Below are 18,862 nucleotides of genomic sequence, written 5' to 3' on the forward strand. Positions count from 1 at the left end.
GGACACCACAAAATGTTTTCGACCCGGGAGATATTATTACATAATACCATCAAGATAACTGGAAAATATTGTAAAAATGGTTCAAATAATCTTATGATTTAGGGGGAAAAAATCACTTCCAGTGCCTTATTTAATCTATTCATTTATATGGGGGCTCTTTAGATTGGCATGCCTTAGCTCTGGTTGAAGAAATTGGGTCCGACATCTTTCTTTATCTTGGTCCAGTTTCTTTTTGTCAAGAGGAGCAAAGCAATTGCTCCTTACGGATTTCTTGGCATGGGGTGGTCAATTGTGGTTAAACCCACATGTTTTTTTTTTTTTTGGGTATCTGAGGTTCATCTGGGTCAGCTTGCACGTACCTCGATTACATCCTCAGGGGGGAGCTTTGTCGTCCGTAAAGGTTGAACCCATGACCTCTCCACTGAGAAGTATAGATATTACCACTTCACCAACCCTACATTGAAAAATCCACATTTTTTCATTACACATTCATCTGCAATTCATTTAGGGCCTGTTTGGTTACATGATTCTGGAGATTTCAAATATCTATAAATTTCAAATTTATAGATTTCAAATCTATGGAGTTATAATTTATAAAATTAGATGTTTGGTTGTGGAATGAAATCTGTGGATCCATCCTAAAAAACTATTTGATCTACGTGATTTTTGTGAATGTGCAAATGTATAGTTATTTTGAAATCTTTGGACTTCATCCCTTACCCATAAATCTAGAGATTCACGTTTTTAGTGTAAAAATGTGAATCTCTAGATTTTATGAATTTAGAGATTTTTACAACCAAACGGTTATAATTCAGATTCATGAATCTAGAGATTTGAAATCTCTCGATTCATATAACCAAACAAGCCCTGATTAGGAGATTTCTTTGACCTCTTTCAATAAAATTTATTTTCAATTTTCTACCGAATTTTTTTTTTAATTTTCAACTTGCAAAAAAAAAAAAAAAAAAAAAACTCATCTATAAGGGATTTTAATGTTTATATTATAGGTCCCTCATATGAAATAATGTACTTAAATTCTCTACCAAATGTGTACAGGTGGAAACAAATCTTTGCCTTTCATGGGGTATTGGTCCCATACCTATTTTTTATTGGCCTTATACCCCATGAAAGATGCAGACTTGTTCCCACCTGCATCACTATAGGTAGAAAATCAAACAATGGGATTTTGAGTTCACATTTTTATTATTGGTTTGATTTTATTTCTCTTACTCAACTATTTCTTAATATTATCTTGGAGCTATTAATCATATTTCTTTTTTGTAATTATTATTTTCAACCTTCTTATGAACAATCACCAAGAAATAATAATTAATATACAAGGATGATCTCATACGTGGTGGATCTTGCAATTACATTATATTATTAAATTTTACATTGAGTTTTTCTAATATTTTGAAATATCTAAAAAAATCAAATCATTAGCTGAAAAAGTCAAATTAATGAAAAAATATGAAACTTTTCAATTTCTTCATATCACAATACGGTAAAATTTACTTTGCATTGTTATTATTATTTTTTTGGTATCGAAGGTTCATCCGGGTCAACTTGCGGGCTCCTAAATTACATCTTTAGAGGGAGTTTTGTGGTCCACAAGGGTCGAACCTATGAATCTTACCACTTTACCAATCCTGCATTGACAACTTTGCATTATTTATTTATTTATTGAGATGATAAACTTCAAATGAAATTAACTTCTCAAACAAAGTCTAAAACAATATACTAAAATTCAATAAAATTAAATAAACTAAAAAACTAAACTAATTCTATCATTATAGGGCTTAAAATTATAGAAAAATCAAACTGTTTGAGCCACTCAACCAAAAAATTTAGTTGGGGTTGACAGTTGAGTGTTTTTTTATTTTATTGGTAATAGACAGTTGAGTGTTTTAATTGGTTATTAAAACTCACTCAACATGTTAAAAGTAGTTGGTGAACTGCAAAATTTTTGGATAAAATCTAAATCAATTAAAAAAAAACTGAATTTAGTTGAAATCGTTAGAAAAAATTCAGAGTTTTAAGAATGAAATCTTGACCCCAAAAGAGTTTAGGAACTATTTTCTCTATAAATTCAAAAATGTTGGAATCTTTGTTTCTTGTTAACCAAACAAAATCTTAACATTTTTTTCCCATACCACATTACTCTAAATTAGAAAGAAAAAGTTTCTCCGGAAATCCAGGTCTAACTCGCAACCAAACGCTAAAGTAGATGAAGTGGTAATTTATGGAGTTGAATGGTGGTTATGTGAAAATCACCCAAAAATTCAAGTTGGGTGAAATTAAAAATTTCAAATCTGAAAACGCTCGTTTCAAGAGTATAAAGGGCATTATGGTAATTCAAATTTTCGACCTATCGTTCTCTTTCACTGTCGGTGTAATTGTGTAGTTTTCACAGTCAGTACCAGAAAAAGAATTTATGTTGTTAAGCTACGGATTAATGGGGAAAGATTCTACGTAAGCTTGTTGTTACTTTGTCTGAATTCTAAGCCTCTCTCTCCTCACCTACTCTTACTTTTCTCTCTCTCTCTACTGTTTTCTGTTTTTCTTAGAAGTGGGGGAGAGAGACCAAGCGAAGAAAATATCATTTGAGAGAGGAGTAAAGCGATAACAATCGACAGCAAAAAGAAAGGGAGGACAGTAGAAAAAGATTTTATAACATCCACACACTCGCACGAAAAAAGTTGCCTCAAAAAAAAAAAAAAAAGAACAGCGAGAAGACGAAGAAGAAGAAGAAGAGGAGGAGGAAAAAGAAATGTTGGTTTCCGGAAGGGATGAAATCGATGATCGGTAATGGAATCGAAGGTCTTGGCAGCATGAAGAGGTAAGAGATAATCTCGATCTATCAGTTTGTTTGAGTCTTACAGCCTGTAACTTTGAAGATTTCACTCACATTATCTAGTCAATTTCTGAGACGAAAACGAATCCGTCTTGGTTTTTGCTAGATGTAGCTAGGGTTTTGTATCATTTGAGTACATTATTTGAGGATTTGAGCTCATCGAATTGTTTGCACAATTTCTCTGGTTCGATCGTGTCTGTGACTGCGTGAATGTGGGTAAAAATCTCTTCTTCATTTTGTTTAATTGGTTGTCCATTTTGCTACCTATTTGGTCTAGTCCCCCCCCTTTTTTTTGTTGTTGTTGTTATAAATGAACTTCAGAACTTCACTTGATATCTCCTTGAGGGATTCCTGGTTTCACTTATCCTTTTCAATTAGATCTGAGGCTTCATTGCCGCTGGCTTTTTGAAAAATCTTTGTCTACTTGAAGGGACATTTTAGATTTTGACATCGTTATGGTAGTAATCAATGGTGGACTCGGAATTAAAGAAGGTAGGCGCTTGGTCAAATCAACGCTTTTGTTTTCCGGTTGTTAAGAATCCAAAAACTTTTTCATGTCATTTCGCTCGTCAGAGGAGAAATGTAGATTAAAGATTGAGCTATTAAAGTCACTTATTATTTGGTTTAAACATCTGGAACGTCATGCAGTTTACTTGATTTAATTTTTTCTTTTCAAGAATTCACTGGCTTTTGGCATTCGTCATTATTGGTTTCCCCTTAATCCTTGCAGGGGAACCAGCTATTGCAGAATTAAAGTTTTTAGATATGAGCTCTGATGGATAGTGTCTCTTGTCTGATGAGATATGAATGTTGTGTTGCCACAGATTCGGAGGATTTGGACTTTGAGTTGCTGAAATTAGGTTTGCTGCTGAAGATCTGGGGAGGGTTGTCCCCGCTAATACCATCAGAAAATGAAATCTGACACACCACTAGATTATGCTGTGTTCCAGCTGTCGCCAAAACGCTCACGGTTAGAAGAATTTTTAATGGTATTTTAAGGGTTTTGACTATTTAGTTGCTGTAGATTTTCAATTTATTTCCTTTTCTTTTCCTTTGGCAGATGTGAATTATTTGTTTCTGGTGATGGAGCTACCGAGAAGCTCACATCAGGTCTGCTAAAGCCATTTGTTGCTCATTTAGCAATTGCAGAAGAACAAGTTGCAAAAGCGGCTCAGTCTATCAAGCTTGAAGTTGATAAACATAAAAATGCTGGAACATGGTTTACTAGAGGAACCCTTGAGAGGTTGGACTCACTCTTTCTCTTTATTTTGGTTGCCAACTGGAAACCACAGTTTGACTAATCTGAACTTTCATCTCCTTCATCATGAGACAGTGTGCTTGCTAGTAGACAGTTGACAGTTCATGACATATTCGGAGGTTGTGTTACAATGCCCACTAATTTGGCATCCTGGTTTCAGGTTTGTCCGATTTGTTAGTACACCAGAGGTTTTGGAGCTAGTCAGTACATTTGATGCTGAAATGTCTCAGCTGGAAGGAGCACGGAAAATTTACTCTCAAGGAGGAGAGAAGCTGTCTGGTTCATTGAGTATATCAAGTAATCCTTTGCTCTTTTTATTTTATATTATTTTAGTTTTTAAGTGGTTATTTGCTAGCTCAATGTTTCTGGAAATTGAGTTTTGCATTTCATTTTGGAGTGATTTTTTATGCATCAAAACTAACTTCCACATCTAAGACAACATTCTGCATCGCTTCCATGCCTAAAATTTGCCATTAGTTTTTATAGGCAATTTTCAGGGAAAAAAAAAAAAAAAAAAAAACACAAGCACTCTCTCTCTCTCTCTCTCGGACTTGCTGATTGTAATTCAGACCTATGGTTTCCGTATAAGTTAAGATGGAACCAGTCATTTTGTTTTGATGTTGTATTTTTTCTGAGTGAATCGTCTTTATGGAAATGTATAATTGTGCCAGTTTGGACATCCCCAGTATTTATTTTTATCCTTGACAGTTTTCTTTTATTGTCGCTTCGACATAATGCCACCATGACTATTTTGCTAAAAGTATGTTACATCTTCTTCTCAATACCGGCAGATCTCAGTAGGACCTTTCAAGTGTAGTTGCATGGCTAGGAAGGTTAAAAGGGTGCAGGAGTAGGTTTCATGGGTTAAGTTGATTTTGTGATAAGAGAAAGTATGAAAAGCTGAGGTAGTTGTTACTAGAAATTAACAAATAAAATCATGACTACTAATGGCAGCACACGAGCTGGAAAATAAAGGTGAGGGGTTGCAGAGCTATTTGAATGGGTATTAGGGTATTAGTGATTCCTATCTCTGATACTTGCTTTTCTTTCACATCTGTGTAGTTGCATTTTTCGTCTTATTCAAGTCTGTGACCTGTCATGGTGCTCTTTTGTTATTTTCTGCATTTTATCTTTTATAAGTACCCAGCTTCCTCTGATGTTTTCTGGAGTTCTGTTTAATATGATGAGATTTCCAATATAGCACATTTAAATGATGCTACTTATGATCTCTTTGTGGTAGTTGCCCGACTGCTCTTTCTGGGATTCATTCCCAGCCACTTTGTCCAAAAAAGTTACAAGATAAGGTATTGTGCGAATAGTTTATGCAGGTATCCATTTAGTTACAATAAAAATCAATGTCATATTCATTTAACAGTTACTCAAATATGTTCTTTAGAAATAATGCTTTTGAGAATTTGTTTGTGTTCAAAGTGTGAGTGATGTACCATGATGCGATAAAGATGAGATGTCAAGGCCAAAGATCCATTGTTTGATGTACCTAAGGTTTCATTCAGAAGAAATTATAATGTGACTGGTAGGATGGCACAGTCAGAGACTTTACTTATGTTCTGTTTCTGTGGTTTGCTTCAGGGGGAGATGGAATTGCAGCCCAGGATGCTGCTGACATAACCAAGTAAGCTTTTCCTTTTTACATCTCTTTAGTTGCTTAACTATGATGTGAGGTCAGATTAAAGGGTGCTTCCATTCATTGGGTCTTTATTCCTGTTGATCCTTCGTCTCTTTTTCTGTCCATCACTAACAAATGAAGGGGGGAGCTTGACTTGTTGTCTCTTTAGATGCTTATATCCTGTATATTCGTTTCCAATTAAAAAAAATGACCTAATAGATTTTTTTCCCTGACCAAAATAAAAAGCTTAATATGTTCTTTTATTGCCTTTTAAGTCGGTTCAACTTTTCAAGTATTGGAGCCAGTTATATCTGCATTTACAGAGTTGTGAAGAGACAAATAAGGTGTTTTATTGCTGAACTAATTAAAGAAAAGACAACTATAAAGTTTATCACTAAAACTAGGTTAGGCATAATGTCACAGACTAAGAAGGTTTCATACAACATCAATCAATTTGTTGGGAAAACCTCTTTGCGCTTTCCATCTGGGGGTTGGGGGGGGGGGGAAGGGGTAGGGATGGGGAGAGGGTTGTATTGGGAGTTAGGTGGAGTAGTTAGGGTCTCATTCATCATCCATTGGATGTTGGCGTTGATAAATCTTTAGGTTTGTGAAAACTATGGATATTTGTTTGTTTAGTTGTGTTCTACTCTTTTTACCAATTTTTTGTTTTTGCAAGCAGGAAGGAGCTTCTGAGGGCAATTGATTTGCGACTTGATGCAGTTAAGCAAGACCTGACCACAGCTCTTGCTCGGGCATCGGCTGCTGGTTTCACCCTTAAGACTGTCTCTGAACTCCGACTCTTTGCAGATCGATTTGGTGCTCATCACTTAAAGTAAGTTAAAGAGAAGTCTCATTTTCAGAGGTGTAAGTTGGCTTTCACATTGACACCAATTAGTTGTGAGTTTAGTACAAGCTTAAGTTTGCTGCCAGGTAAGGTTGGCCTTCTATCTGCAAGAGAGACAGAAACCTTGCAGTGGGTGGGATCTTCTTTTTGCAGTGACTTTTGCACTCCTTGAATTGTTTTTGGTGGCTTTCTTGCAAACTTTAGATTTGTATGACTCATATTGATGCTTCTTTTTTTTTCTTTTTCCTGAACATTAGAGAGAGCTCAGCTGAGAAGACGTAAAACAGATTCGGTTTCTTCTTTTTTTTTTGGTTGTTGTTGTAAAAGAAAAAAAAAATTAAAGACCAGAAGGCAGAGTATGAAAGGAAACAAAAGAATGATTAAGGTACACTTGGACCATCCAGAGGTTTCTAACTACCGCGAATATATCTATTATCCCGTTCATTCTCGGCTTTTTGTACTTCATTTGGGTCATCATAATTGTATGGGTGTGTGTTTTCACTTGTTAGATTGGATTACATTTTTACTGTTAGTTCATGTTGATAAAAAACACACAAAGGGTGGTTAGTTTTGTCACAAATTAAGGCTTAGAATCAAATTGTAGATTTTCTCTCCTGCTAACCACCTTACCACCCCCAAATCCAATAAATTAAAAAAAAAATAAAAAATCTCAAGTCATTTGATAGAGGACCCAAGACCTGTCTCACTTTTCTGCCTGAAAGAAGCATTAAAAAAATCTACTACACTCATCTCACTTTATTGAAATTTTGCCTCGAACAAGCATGAAGAAAAATTTTAGTTGTAAGTTTAAATTTCATCAAATAAGAAATGCCATTTTCCTTGTAATAGATTAAAGTGGCTCTTCTGTATTTGTATGTTGAATTCAAATTTCAGGGACTTTTCTACTTGTTTTCGTGCTGAAACTTGACCAGTGATGGGTGTTAGGTCCCTAATCACATGGACTTGTCTATAGTTTGTGATTTGGTAAATCATAATCGATATAATTGTTTGTTCGAGGATATGAAAGTTAAAGCATCCTTTCTTTCTCTATTGAGATGCACTTTCATTTTTCCTGAAGTTTCGTGTCGCTACTGCTACATGATATAGTTTGGCCGTATCTTTTGAGGAAATTGAACGTGTGATTTGTTAAATGCACCCAAGTGCAGATAGAATCAGAATTACCTGACTGATGGCCAAGCACAAACCACCAGAAAACTTTGAACCTGACAGTGTGTTTAATGATTTTATTGTCACATTTGTTTATATCCACATGATGGCCGTTGTTTCTCATTGAGGGGTAAAAATGATAACAATGTGAAGTGGGATTGGTGTTTTTCAATCACCCTTCATTCCTCAGATATTAGTTATATTTCTTCAGGGTTTGGGTTTCAGATCACAGAGGATGATGTCAAGTTTCTTCTTCTGATTTTTTTCTTGGGTTGGCTATTATAGTTTTGTTTTCCTGATTATAATTCTCTCTCTGCAGCAAAGCTTGTAGTGAGTTCATCTCCTTGTGTCAGAGAAGACCAGAACTAATCTGTGCGTGGAAGAATATGGATGATGATCAGGCAGTTCGGATGTCTTTTGGGTCAGATATGTCCATTGATGACCTTGCTGAAGAAAGCGGTCCTTCTGGGCCTAGTTGGCTCCACCAATCTCTGCACCAGTATAACAATCATCAGCACCAGCAGGATCATGATGCTACAAAACCCTCTGAGAACTCCAAATCCTCTACGTGTGAAAAACCATCCTTATCCTTCCCAACACGACGCTCTGATGAGAGGGGTGAGGTCAAGGAAGGGACTGCAGAGAAAGAAAAGGACATGGAAGAGAGCGTGACAAAACTGTCCGAGGCCAGTAGTCAGCCATCGAGGCGGCTTAGTGTTCAGGACCGGATCAACATGTTTGAGAACAAGCAGAAGGAGAAGTCTGGGAGTGTTGGCACTGGTAAGGTTGCATTAGGGAAGTCTGCTGAACTTCGTAGGCAGTCTTCAGATGTGTTGTCCACTCCTCCCGTTGTGGAGAAGGCCGTTCTGAGAAGATGGAGTGGGGCTAGTGACATGAGCATGGACTTAAGTAATGATCAAAAAGAAATGGAAAGCAGTTTGACTGCTCCTGGTTCTTCGGCAAATTCTCAGACCCAGTCTAGTAAGTCTAGCAAATTTGCCAGCTTGAATGAGGACAATAAGGATGATGTCACATCGCACAACACAATTTTAACTTCAAAGGTTGAGTCCAAGGGTTCTTCAGGTCGATTGGATGATTCTGGGTTCAAAGATTTGCCTGTTACCCAGACCCAAGTTACAAATTCTGGATCCCGAGCAACAGCTTTGTTTGGTGGTTCAGGGGATGTTTGTTTGAAAGATCAACTGACTTCACAAACACAAGTGAATGCTCAAACAAGCAAACTAGAGAAGGCAGGGTGGAAGGATCAGGCACCTTTGGAGAGTCAGTCACACTCTTATTCAAGCGTTGGTGATGCTGGTTTTAAGGCAGTTTCTCAGACTCAGTTTAGATCTTATCCTGCTGGAGCTGAACAATCTGGATTACGAGATGAGAGTTCTTCCCAGAACACGCTCAGAACGCCTGTTGGAGCCGAGTTTCTGGGGGTGAAAGATCAAGCTGTTTCTCAGTCGCAGTTCTTGGTCCTCTCTGGTCAGGATGCGGGCAAGATTCCATGTGGAGCTTCTATGAGCAGAACAGGCAGTGGTGAACAGAGAGATCATCCTGCTGGTCTGGCTTTATTCAAGGGTTCGCCTGGTGCTATATTGGACTTGGGATCAGATTCAAAACCACCACCAGTTTCTCATACTCAGGGTAAAGCTTTCTCAGATAAGTTGGATAGTGGTCCTGAACTGAAAGACCAATCAGCCTTCCAGGTTCAGTACCGAGGTTCTGAAGGACGGTGGAGCTCCTTCCCTGGAAAAGTGGACATGGGGAGGAAAGATTTGGCATCTCTGGGAATGCAGCATGGAGATTTGCCATCCGAAATGGAAAATAATCTCCAGGGAATGAAGTTGCAGAGACAGAATTCAGCATCTGAACTAAGCAAGAAGTCAAAAGGTAGGAAGGGTGAGAGCACCCCTGTAAATGGAAACAGTGAAATGTTTTTCCCTGAAAGAAAGATTATTAAAAGTTCAGAGGTGTTTGATTCAGCTACAACAACCCCAATTGAGCAAGTTCAAAAGGTAAGGCAGTCAAAAGGAAGTCAGGAACGTAATGATGAGCTACAGTTAAAAGCTGATGAGCTTGAAAAGATTTTTGCAGCTCACAAGCTACGGGTGACTGGAGATCAGCCTTCTTCTGGTCGGAGAGCCAAGGGACCAAATGCACCAGTAGAGCAGGTTGACAGTGCAACGTACAAGACATCAGATGAAGTGACTCCCACTCAAATGCGTGAAATAAAACCAGTAGCAGAACCTCATGGTAGTTCTAGTAACATAGTGGAGTTTGATTTCAGCTCTTTAATAAAGATGGTGGATAATCAAGACTATGGTAATGCTATCAGGCAGAATATTACTGAATTTGGTTCATCAGAGGATTCTAGAGGAAAGTTTTATGACAGGTATATGCAGAAACGAGAGGAAAAATTGAGGGTAGAATGGAATTCAAAAGGTTCTCAGAAGGAAGCCAAGCTGAAAGCCATGCAGGATAGCCTTGAACGTAGCCGAGCTGAAATGAAGACCAAGTTATTGGGAACTCCAAACCAGGACTCTGCTCGTCGTCGTATGGAGAAGCTCAGATCTTTTAACGTTCGTTTAGCCAGTAAGAACAGGGAGCAGGTATTCTTAATTTTCGTTATATTTTATGCAACGGACTGGTAGATATGAATGCTTTATGCATAGAGCCTGGAGAGTGTTTGCAGAACTGTTTGTTGAGTGGTTTTTGTAGCTAACCCTTATAAGATTTTCTTTTCTGGCAGCAGCCAATAGAGTCTGCCCTGAACGAAAATGATGAAGAGCCATTGGAAACTGTAGATACACCTCTAGGACGACAAGTATCCTTCAGTGGGACTGCTTCAGCAGATAGTTCTTACAGAAATACCCAATCAAAGAAACCTTCGCCAAGTAGAAGCTTATTGTCATCTACTCCACGAACTGCAGCAATGCCAGCTTCACGATTATCTGCAAAGGGTTCCAATTCCAGTTCTGGAAGGCAACGGATTCTACCTGAAAATTCACTTTCACAGTCTGTTCCCAATTTCTCTGACTTAAGAAAGGAAAACACAAAACCTTCAACTGGAATCAGCAAGATCTCAAACCGTTTGCAATTTCGAAATTCTACTCGCAGCAAGAACACTAATGTAGACCTACCACTAGTTAAGGAGGAAAAGCCACGACGATCTCACTCCATGAGAAAGAGCTTTGCTGGTCCTGATGAACTGAAGGCCTTGTCACCTGAGGACCCCGATGGTGTTGTTTTGGCACCAGTAAGATTTAGTAACGAGCAAACTGACGAGGGCTTCTGTGGCAAATCTCCCGAGTATGGTGAGTCAAAACACTCTTTCAGGAAGGGCAATGGGATAATTCCAGGATCCGGTGCTGGTGTATCTAAGATGAAAGCTTCTACGGTATCTGAGGACCATAAAAATGAAGAAGACCTTGATGAAGTGGCTGATCAGCCAGATGATTCAGTAGATATGGTCAGGGGGGAAGAGGAAGAGGAAGAAGAAGAGTTTGAAAGAGTGATTGGTGATGAAGCTCTCAAGGCAGGAGATTTTCCTGCTGATTCTGATAATGAGAAATCACGATTGAGCCAAGAATCAGAGAAATCTAGTGATCCTGGATCTGAAAATGTTGATGTCCTCAGATCACTTGCTCAAGTAGACAACAGCATGGTGGTTGATGCAGTTGCTTCAGGGCCCATTTCAATCCATGGCTTTGCTGGGAACGTGAATGACTCACCAGGAGAGAGTCCTGCTGCATCTTGGAACTCTCATGTGCATCATCCATTTTCTTATGCAAATGAGACATCAGATATTGATGCTTGTGTTGAATCTCCAGTGGGGAGCCCTGCTTCGTGGAACCTGCATTCTCTCAGCCAGATGGAATCTGATGCCGCTCGAATGAGGAAGAAGTGGGGCAGTGCTCAGAAGCCAGTTCTTGTAGCTGCTAATACGTCTCACCATCTTTCACGGAAAGACATGACGAAAGGGTTTAAAAGGTTATTGAAATTTGGGAGGAAAAGTCGTGGGTCTGAGAGCCTGGTGGACTGGATATCTGCTACCACTTCTGAAGGAGATGATGATACTGAAGATGGCCGAGATCCAATCAATCGGTCATCCGAAGATGTGAGGAAATCGAGAATGGGTTCTTCACAGGGTCACCCTTCTTATGATGGCTTCAACGAAGGCGAGTTGTTTGATGAACAAGGTATGCGAAGTTTCTGTTGCATTTCTATATCAAACATCAATGTGCTTGTCATTTTTCAGTGCATTTTACTTCTTAAAAGCTGCCATCAGCTTTGAATTTTAGCTTGAAGCGCACATCCAATCAAATCCATTTTCTTATCTAATGTGTTAGGCCCAAAATTTCGAACCAAAGCCAATGATGTCCTGTTGTTCTGTTATTTCTGTGGAAGTTGGACATATGATCTTTCCACATGGCTGCTCTCAGTTAGTTATCACAAAAGGACTATTTTCTAGGAGAATAAACTGGCTGGCCATGAATCCAATGACTCACACATCCACCTACTGACATTGTACTGTATGACATTGATGCATCCATGATCCTTATTAAAGACAATGATGCACTTTCAGTATAATCACAGAGTATATCTTGTTCCCCGTAATACCTAATGTTTAGCAACTCTGCCATTTGCTTTTGATATATATAGAGCAACAGGAAAGTTTGAGTTAGTCAACAAGCTGTTGGATCAGTTGGAAAGCCATTCCACGGAAATGTTTTTGTTGAAGCTTCTAACCCTATCAGTCAAGGGTGAAAATTTATATTATCTTATATTTACAGTAGCAATATACTACTATCATCTATTTCTTGGGGGAGGTTTATATACCAATCAAGAATGGCCTGGGATTTACATGCACCGGGATCCTCGATTTGGTAATGGGACATCTTATATTCTTGCAGTTCAAGCTCTTAATAGCTCTATCCCTGCACCTCCAGCCAACTTCAAACTGAGAGAGGACCAACTATCAGGAAGCTCGCTAAAAGGTTCATTACTTATACCTGCTTTGGCTCAGTTTCCTTTCTTTGCTTTGAAGATTCTTATTCAACTTAATGAAAATATTTTGTCAGGATAGGGATTTGGGAGAAGCCACTCCTTTTCTATGGTCGACATACTGAGTTGTGCTAGGAAATTGTCTAACAAAAAACTCAGTGTAAAGAACCATCCAATATCTAAGGCCTTGCTTTTTCCTAGGCACTCTGCATTTTAAGTTTTTTTTTTTTTTTTTGGGTGGGGAGTCCTATGAGCTATTTACTTTTTCCTGACAAAATAATCCTTTTACCTTTTCCTGTTTCATGGTTGTGTTCTCCTATCTAGAATGCAAGGTTAAACATTAGCAGTTTTCTGATGGGTTGGCTTGTTTCTTGTTCAAAATTGCAGCTCCACGATCATTCTTCTCGCTTTCATCATTTCGAAGCAAGGGAACCGAATCAAGGCCCAGGTGACAGTCAAGAACTTAAGTGGTTGAATCTCAGGACATAAAGGATCATATATATATATGTAGAGCTGCAGTTAAATTTTCAATTGAGGTAGGTTTTATACAAAATTGATGCATCCTGAAGTGGTTGTACACATGCCAGTGTGTATTCTTTTCCACCATGGACTACGGAAGCTTTCAGTTTCTCATTGTGATCTTAGTCAGTGTCTTCCTCTGTTGGTAGTGTTGAAATTTGTAGCATAGGTATGAAGTAAAAAGACGCCTATTGGCGTAAAATTATCCTTATTTTTGTCAGTCCAGGTAATTAATTCTTTTTGCTGACACTGTAATCATTTGTATGGCTGTATCAGTGTTTACAGATTATAAGAATTCAAGTTGTCTACAGTGAATGGAAAGGAGTGATTTATTTTTACAGAGCACAATGCCCTCGATGGATGGCTCATGGTTTATATTCTTCTGTGTATAATTCACACGCACTGGAAAAACCAGATGAAAAATGTAATTCTCATGCTTGGTTTCAGTGTTTTTGCTCCCCCCCCCCCCCCCCCCCCCCCCCCCCCCCCCCCCCCTCCCCCCCCCTTTAACCATCTTCGCCATTCTTCTCTCGTCGAGGGGGAGGCGCCCCGGGGGGGGGGAAAGCAGCGGAAAAAGGGGAAGTCGCTGACTCGCTATATCAATCCCTAAGTCTTCGAGAGTCAAAACAAGGCTACGACATATTCAAAGTAAGAGAGTTCGATTTCTAACATTGCAAAAACTTTTCGATTCACCGAAGCTGTAGAAACATCTAGAGATGGGTTTGGAGTCAATTCGTAGTTCCTGTGGACATTTGGAACTTTCAAAGTCCAGCCCCTTCGTCTCCTCTACACTCCAATCTAGACTCCCTCCAACTCAATCGCCTCTCCAAGTGTAATCCTGTTTTCCGTCAACGAAATCTGGTGTCATTTCCGCCGCCTGAATTTGTCGCCTCTCAGAGCCCTAGGATCCAAGAAGCCACGCTCTTTCTGCTTCTCAATCTTTGTTTATATGGCGATAAAAAGACTTTGTTTTTGCCCATTCTCTTCCGGCGAGTGAGGGGCGTTTAATTTTTATAAATGAGGTAATATTGTCTCAGACTTCTTTAACTATTGCTTATTTACACTTAAAAACTTTTAAGGCCTGTTTGGTTACATGAATCCATATTTGAAAATTTTCGATTCAAGAGTGCGAGATTTATATCGTTTGGTTGTGACAATTTCTTGGATTCATGAAATCTAGAGATTTATTTTTTTTACACTAAAAACGTGAATCTGTAGATTTATGGGTATGGGGTGAAATCCGACCATATTGTAAAAATACTAAACATTTGCGCATTCACAAAAATACTCATGTAACCAAATAGACCCTAACACATTAGAAATAAGGAGGACAATATTAATTTCATAAAGAATATGATTTAATTAGTAATAGAGCTATAGTACACGAGGCAATAGTAATTATTTCAATTCAAAAATAAGTTGAAAATGAGAATTCCCCCCTTTCCTCAAATGAATGTTTTAAGGAAGGTCTTATTGTTCTTTATGGAATTGGTAGCTTTATATTAGGGGGTGGGCCAATTACATATGTCACATGCTTCAAGACTCAGACACAATTCATACAATTCAATCATTTAAATATGAAAGCATGATAATTCTACATTTAACAAGCATAAGCGTAATTTCTAATTCATAATTCAACATCTCAAGAATACCATTGACATTTCAATTCAAGTAGTTCAATCAAGTCATTAAGTTGTTATCCAATCCCATGCATTTTTATTCCATTCACAAAACAATATATCATGCATTTCCATAAATTGTGTAAGTGAATAAATAAAATCAATTCTACATTAACATGTGAATGCTACATGTTTACTAAATAGAATCACTCACTTATAACATACATAGGTTGATCAATACCACTTAGTTTTATTTACCAGTCATTAACCATTCGATGGTGGAAGATCTTATTTTACAATGTGTAATTGTAGTCTAATAATTTGATCCTTATTTTAAATGTTTAAACATATACCTTAATTTCATTTTTACCATGAATGTGCTCTTTTACGTGGACATGGTAAGACCAAGGAAGTCTTGGGTTTGAACCTTGATTCTTCTACACTTTTCCCCTCCCTACCGAGTCTGAATCACCTCTGCTATTAGGAGAGCACATACGATTTCTCTAATATTTCTCCATTATACAATAGGAGTGGAGTTTTATGGGATCCATTGAGGGGATCCTGCCCTACATTTATTGTATGGCGAAGAATTGTCTGAAAAACTTCACAAAAAAAAAGAGGAATGTCCGGAAAATAGTATGTACACCCTAGCGGTTCAACTTCATTGTTGCGGAGCACTGTGCTGCCAACTGTCAAGATCAAAATCTCAACCATTCATTTTGTAGGTGGTTGAAAAGGAGAAGGACGGTCGAGATTTTGATCTCGATCTTTGGCGGCAAGTACTGCACATTTAATGCTCAACATTCAAGTCTCGGCCGACCCCTAGTGGAGAGGTGATGAGACTCCTCCCCACCTCCGTCTAGAAAATTGCAGGATTAGTGGAGAGGTGATGAGACTCCTCCCCACCTCCCTCTAGAAAATTGCTTCAATCCTACGCATTAAATGTGCAGGACTGTCATGCAAAATTTTCGGATAGTTGGCCAGTGGCCAGAAATGTTTGGGTTGACACTCCAGCACATTTGACTGAAGCAAGGTCACTCCCTCCATGCCTTCCCATCCTGGGCCTATGGTCCAGACTGTTTTGACGATGACCTGAAAAGAAAGAGGAACAGGAACAGAGGATCACGTGTCGGAAGGTAGGAATCCTAAGATGTACAAAACAACGAAATCAGAGGATAGGGTGAGCGATCATCCACGTTAAAGGGCCAATCTACATAATCCATCTCAACCCCCTCCGGATTTTGTAAACCCCATATACTTTATCTTTCTCCTTCAAATTTCATTCGCAGGGAGAACAGGGCAGAGATCAGAGACAAGTTTCATCATCCATTTTCCGCACTGTGAACCGTTCTTGTTCTCTCTTTCTCCACTGGAATGGCTTTCCACTCCATCTCCCTCCCTAAGCATACTCTCCCACCATCACTCCCCGCAGTAAACCCTAAAAGCCCATCTTCCCAAATCTACACCATTCTCTCCCAATCATCACAGTCGCAATTCTATGGTGTAAAGCTTTCCATTACTACTACTACTACCACTACTTCTGTTGCAGTCCCGGCTTCTCCCACCCTGAGAACTTCCATTTTTGCAAAGGTACAGATTCTCACTCCCAGAAGCCTTTAGCAATGTCCCCCATTTTCATCAATGGCTAATTCTACAATTTTTGTGTTTCTTGAAAATTTTATGAAAAATAATTTGGTGGGCAGGTTTCGAAAGGTCAGACGCCTCCTTCCTTCACGTTGAAAGATCAAGATGGAAAAAGTGTGAGTCTCTCCAAGTTTAAAGGAAAGCCAGTTGTGCTCTATTTCTACCCTGCTGATGAAACCCCTGGCTGCACTAAGCAGGTAATTCTTCAAATCTGTAACTCTTTTCTTTCACTTCTAATTACAATTGTTGGATTCTTAGGATTTGCTATCCTCATGGAAGTTGAATGTTCTGTTGAGACTTGAGAGCTATTTGGGTATTGTTCAGAAAATAACTGACCATTCAACTGCATTACCCTGTCAGGCTTGTGCTTTCAGGGACTCCTATGAGAAATTCAAGAAAGCTGGAGCGGAAGTTGTAGGGATTAGTGGTGATGATACATCATCGCACAAGGTGACATTAAATTGGAACCAATTACTTCTTATCTAATGATGATGATGATGATAAATGGTGATAAAAATTGAATGGGGAAAGGAGAAATTTAACAAGGGAACAATTGCTTTAACAGGCATTTGCGAAGAAATACAAGCTTCCATTCACGCTGCTGAGTGACGAGGGGAACAAAGTGAGGAAAGAATGGGGAGTACCTGCAGATCTGTTCGGTACATTGCCAGGGAGGGAGACTTATGTTCTTGACAGAAATGGGGTGGTAAAGCTCGTCTACAACAATCAATTCCAACCTGAGAAACACATCGATGAGACTCTCAAGCTCCTTCAAAGCCTTTGATTTATCCATCTTCTAAATTGGATTTTCTTATCCTGGTTGAGTTTGTAACTTATCTATTTGCATTCCTTTTAATTGGGAACTTTCCCATTACGGACAGGAAAAAAAAAATGCATGTTTGTAGTCACCAATGGGTTCCTATTAACTTAAGCTTGAGCTGAACTGGTAGGATCTTCAGCTTTTTGGAGAAACACCATCCGGAAATTGTGGAGTTCGAGGGCAACACAACCAAGTAGCCAAAAAAATTATTATTATTACTTAGTTTTGGTAGAAGGCAATTCTTTTTTTTTTTGGGCCAAACACAGAAAAGGAAATGCATTCAAAGAAATAAGTTTGGGAAAGCCTCCTAGCAGGAATATAGTACAAAAGATCAAGACCTTTAGGTGGTTGCATCCACCAAACTTTCAATATGCCTAAACTACGGGTCCTCCTAGCCAAGAAATCAGCCTCTGTTCTAGAAATATGCAGGACAACACAATTGTCAAACCTCAACAAATAGGTCTTAATAAGCTGAAGTAAGTTGGAACAATACCAATCTAAAGTACTAGAATGATCATGTAGACTAGAGACAACGGCCTGACAATCAGAGAAGAGCTTGATATTCATGATCCCTATAGAAGAGGCTACTTGAATGATATCATATATTGCTTCCAGCTCCAATTGCTGTGCAGATAAAGCCCAACCTGCTTTCATGCGAGCAACTATAAAAGAAGACCCAGAGGAATTCTTTATAATCCCTCTACGACCACTACGAGAAGTTGATGAATCCCAGGAACCATCTGAGAAAATGTGAAAAAAAATTTGTGTCATCAATAGCTATCATATGCGTATTCAATAGATACCAGGAAAAGAAAGCAAGAGAAGCACCAAGCATTTTCATTACAAATACCAGGAAGCCACAGATCATTAAGGCCAAACTGTCCTATTTGCACTGAATTGGCCATCCTAGCTAGAGTATTTCGAGAAACTAAAATTCTACTAGAAGTTTTTAATTTATTTTCTTGTGGAGGGACTAAAATTCTACTAGAAGTTTTTAATTTATTTTCTTGTGGATGTGTGATGTGTTCTTACATCACATCAAAAGATTGATGATAGGTTTACACCACAAATTTTTTTGAATAAATTATAGATTGCACACTTAGTGGGGCTTAAACTTTGGGTTGGACGCTTTAGTGTCCTGTATATTCTTAAAATTACAAGTCATAGGCTCATCACTTTTCATCAAAGATTTTGTTAAGTTAAGAGTGAAATATCCATATTACCCTCATATGATGTAATGACCAATCTAATCCCATTTGAACCCTTCCACACCCAACCCTTAGATGGCATATTTTATCTACACCTTGCAGGAAACAGCCCACCTTCACCAGAAACTAACCCTTGCCGGAAAATTTGTCCTCCATTACTAGAACGAGAGGAACTTGAGGTCAATGAACATGGACAAGCTTCTTAAGAACTTACGAACAAACCGTGAAGGTCGGAGGGAACAGTGGTGGAGAGATCTTCTGATTATTCACCCACTGATTTAAATGTTCACTA

General features: G+C 38.6%; 2 protein-coding genes across 4 annotated transcripts; both read left to right on the forward strand.

The window, feature by feature from the left end:
- The first annotated feature begins 2,419 nt into the window (after positions 1 to 2,419).
- On the forward strand, positions 2,420 to 13,686 carry LOC149021459 (GPI-anchored adhesin-like protein). 3 transcript variants are annotated; one of them, XM_089149690.1, is made up of 10 exons: positions 2,420 to 2,839; positions 3,679 to 3,824; positions 3,915 to 4,097; positions 4,273 to 4,409; positions 5,703 to 5,745; positions 6,419 to 6,571; positions 8,070 to 10,365; positions 10,509 to 11,955; positions 12,670 to 12,753; positions 13,148 to 13,686. In XM_089149690.1, the coding sequence occupies exons 2-10, from the start codon at positions 3,766 to 3,768 to the stop codon at positions 13,210 to 13,212; spliced, it is 4,467 nt and encodes a 1,488-aa protein (XP_089005816.1). In that variant the 5' UTR covers positions 2,420 to 2,839; positions 3,679 to 3,765; the 3' UTR covers positions 13,213 to 13,686. The 3 variants fall into 3 exon arrangements, with proteins under 3 accessions (XP_089005816.1, XP_089005817.1, XP_089005815.1); XM_089149689.1 differs by having other exon boundaries at positions 2,421 to 2,839; positions 10,506 to 11,955; XM_089149691.1 differs by lacking the exon at positions 12,670 to 12,753 and having other exon boundaries at positions 10,506 to 11,955.
- A 2,419-nt stretch (positions 13,687 to 16,105) lies between these two features.
- On the forward strand, positions 16,106 to 17,514 carry PRXQ (Thioredoxin superfamily protein). The gene is made up of 4 exons (XM_089149692.1): positions 16,106 to 16,488; positions 16,602 to 16,739; positions 16,903 to 16,992; positions 17,108 to 17,514. Exons 1-4 carry the CDS (start codon positions 16,273 to 16,275, stop codon positions 17,324 to 17,326), a joined length of 663 nt encoding a protein of 220 aa, XP_089005818.1. The 5' UTR covers positions 16,106 to 16,272; the 3' UTR covers positions 17,327 to 17,514.
- The last annotated feature ends 1,348 nt before the right edge of the window (positions 17,515 to 18,862 follow it).

Source organism: Hakea prostrata, chromosome 3 (genome assembly GCF_041222555.1).
Source record: "Hakea prostrata isolate BN-2017 chromosome 3, UWA_Hpros_2, whole genome shotgun sequence".
In the NCBI taxonomy this organism is placed as follows: Eukaryota; Viridiplantae; Streptophyta; class Magnoliopsida; order Proteales; family Proteaceae; genus Hakea; species Hakea prostrata.

Coding starts and splice junctions, on each gene's coding strand:
- LOC149021459 (XM_089149689.1), top strand. CDS start 3,766: ATGAAATCTGACACACCACTAGATTATGCTGTGTTCCAGCTGTCGCCA. Junction 3,825..3,914: donor CTGTCGCCAAAACGCTCACG/GTTAGAAGAATT, acceptor TTCCTTTGGCAG/ATGTGAATTATTTGTTTCTG. Junction 6,572..8,069: donor TTTGGTGCTCATCACTTAAA/GTAAGTTAAAGA, acceptor CTCTCTCTGCAG/CAAAGCTTGTAGTGAGTTCA.
- PRXQ (XM_089149692.1), top strand. CDS start 16,273: ATGGCTTTCCACTCCATCTCCCTCCCTAAGCATACTCTCCCACCATCA. Junction 16,489..16,601: donor GAACTTCCATTTTTGCAAAG/GTACAGATTCTC, acceptor TTTGGTGGGCAG/GTTTCGAAAGGTCAGACGCC. Junction 16,740..16,902: donor CCCCTGGCTGCACTAAGCAG/GTAATTCTTCAA, acceptor TTACCCTGTCAG/GCTTGTGCTTTCAGGGACTC.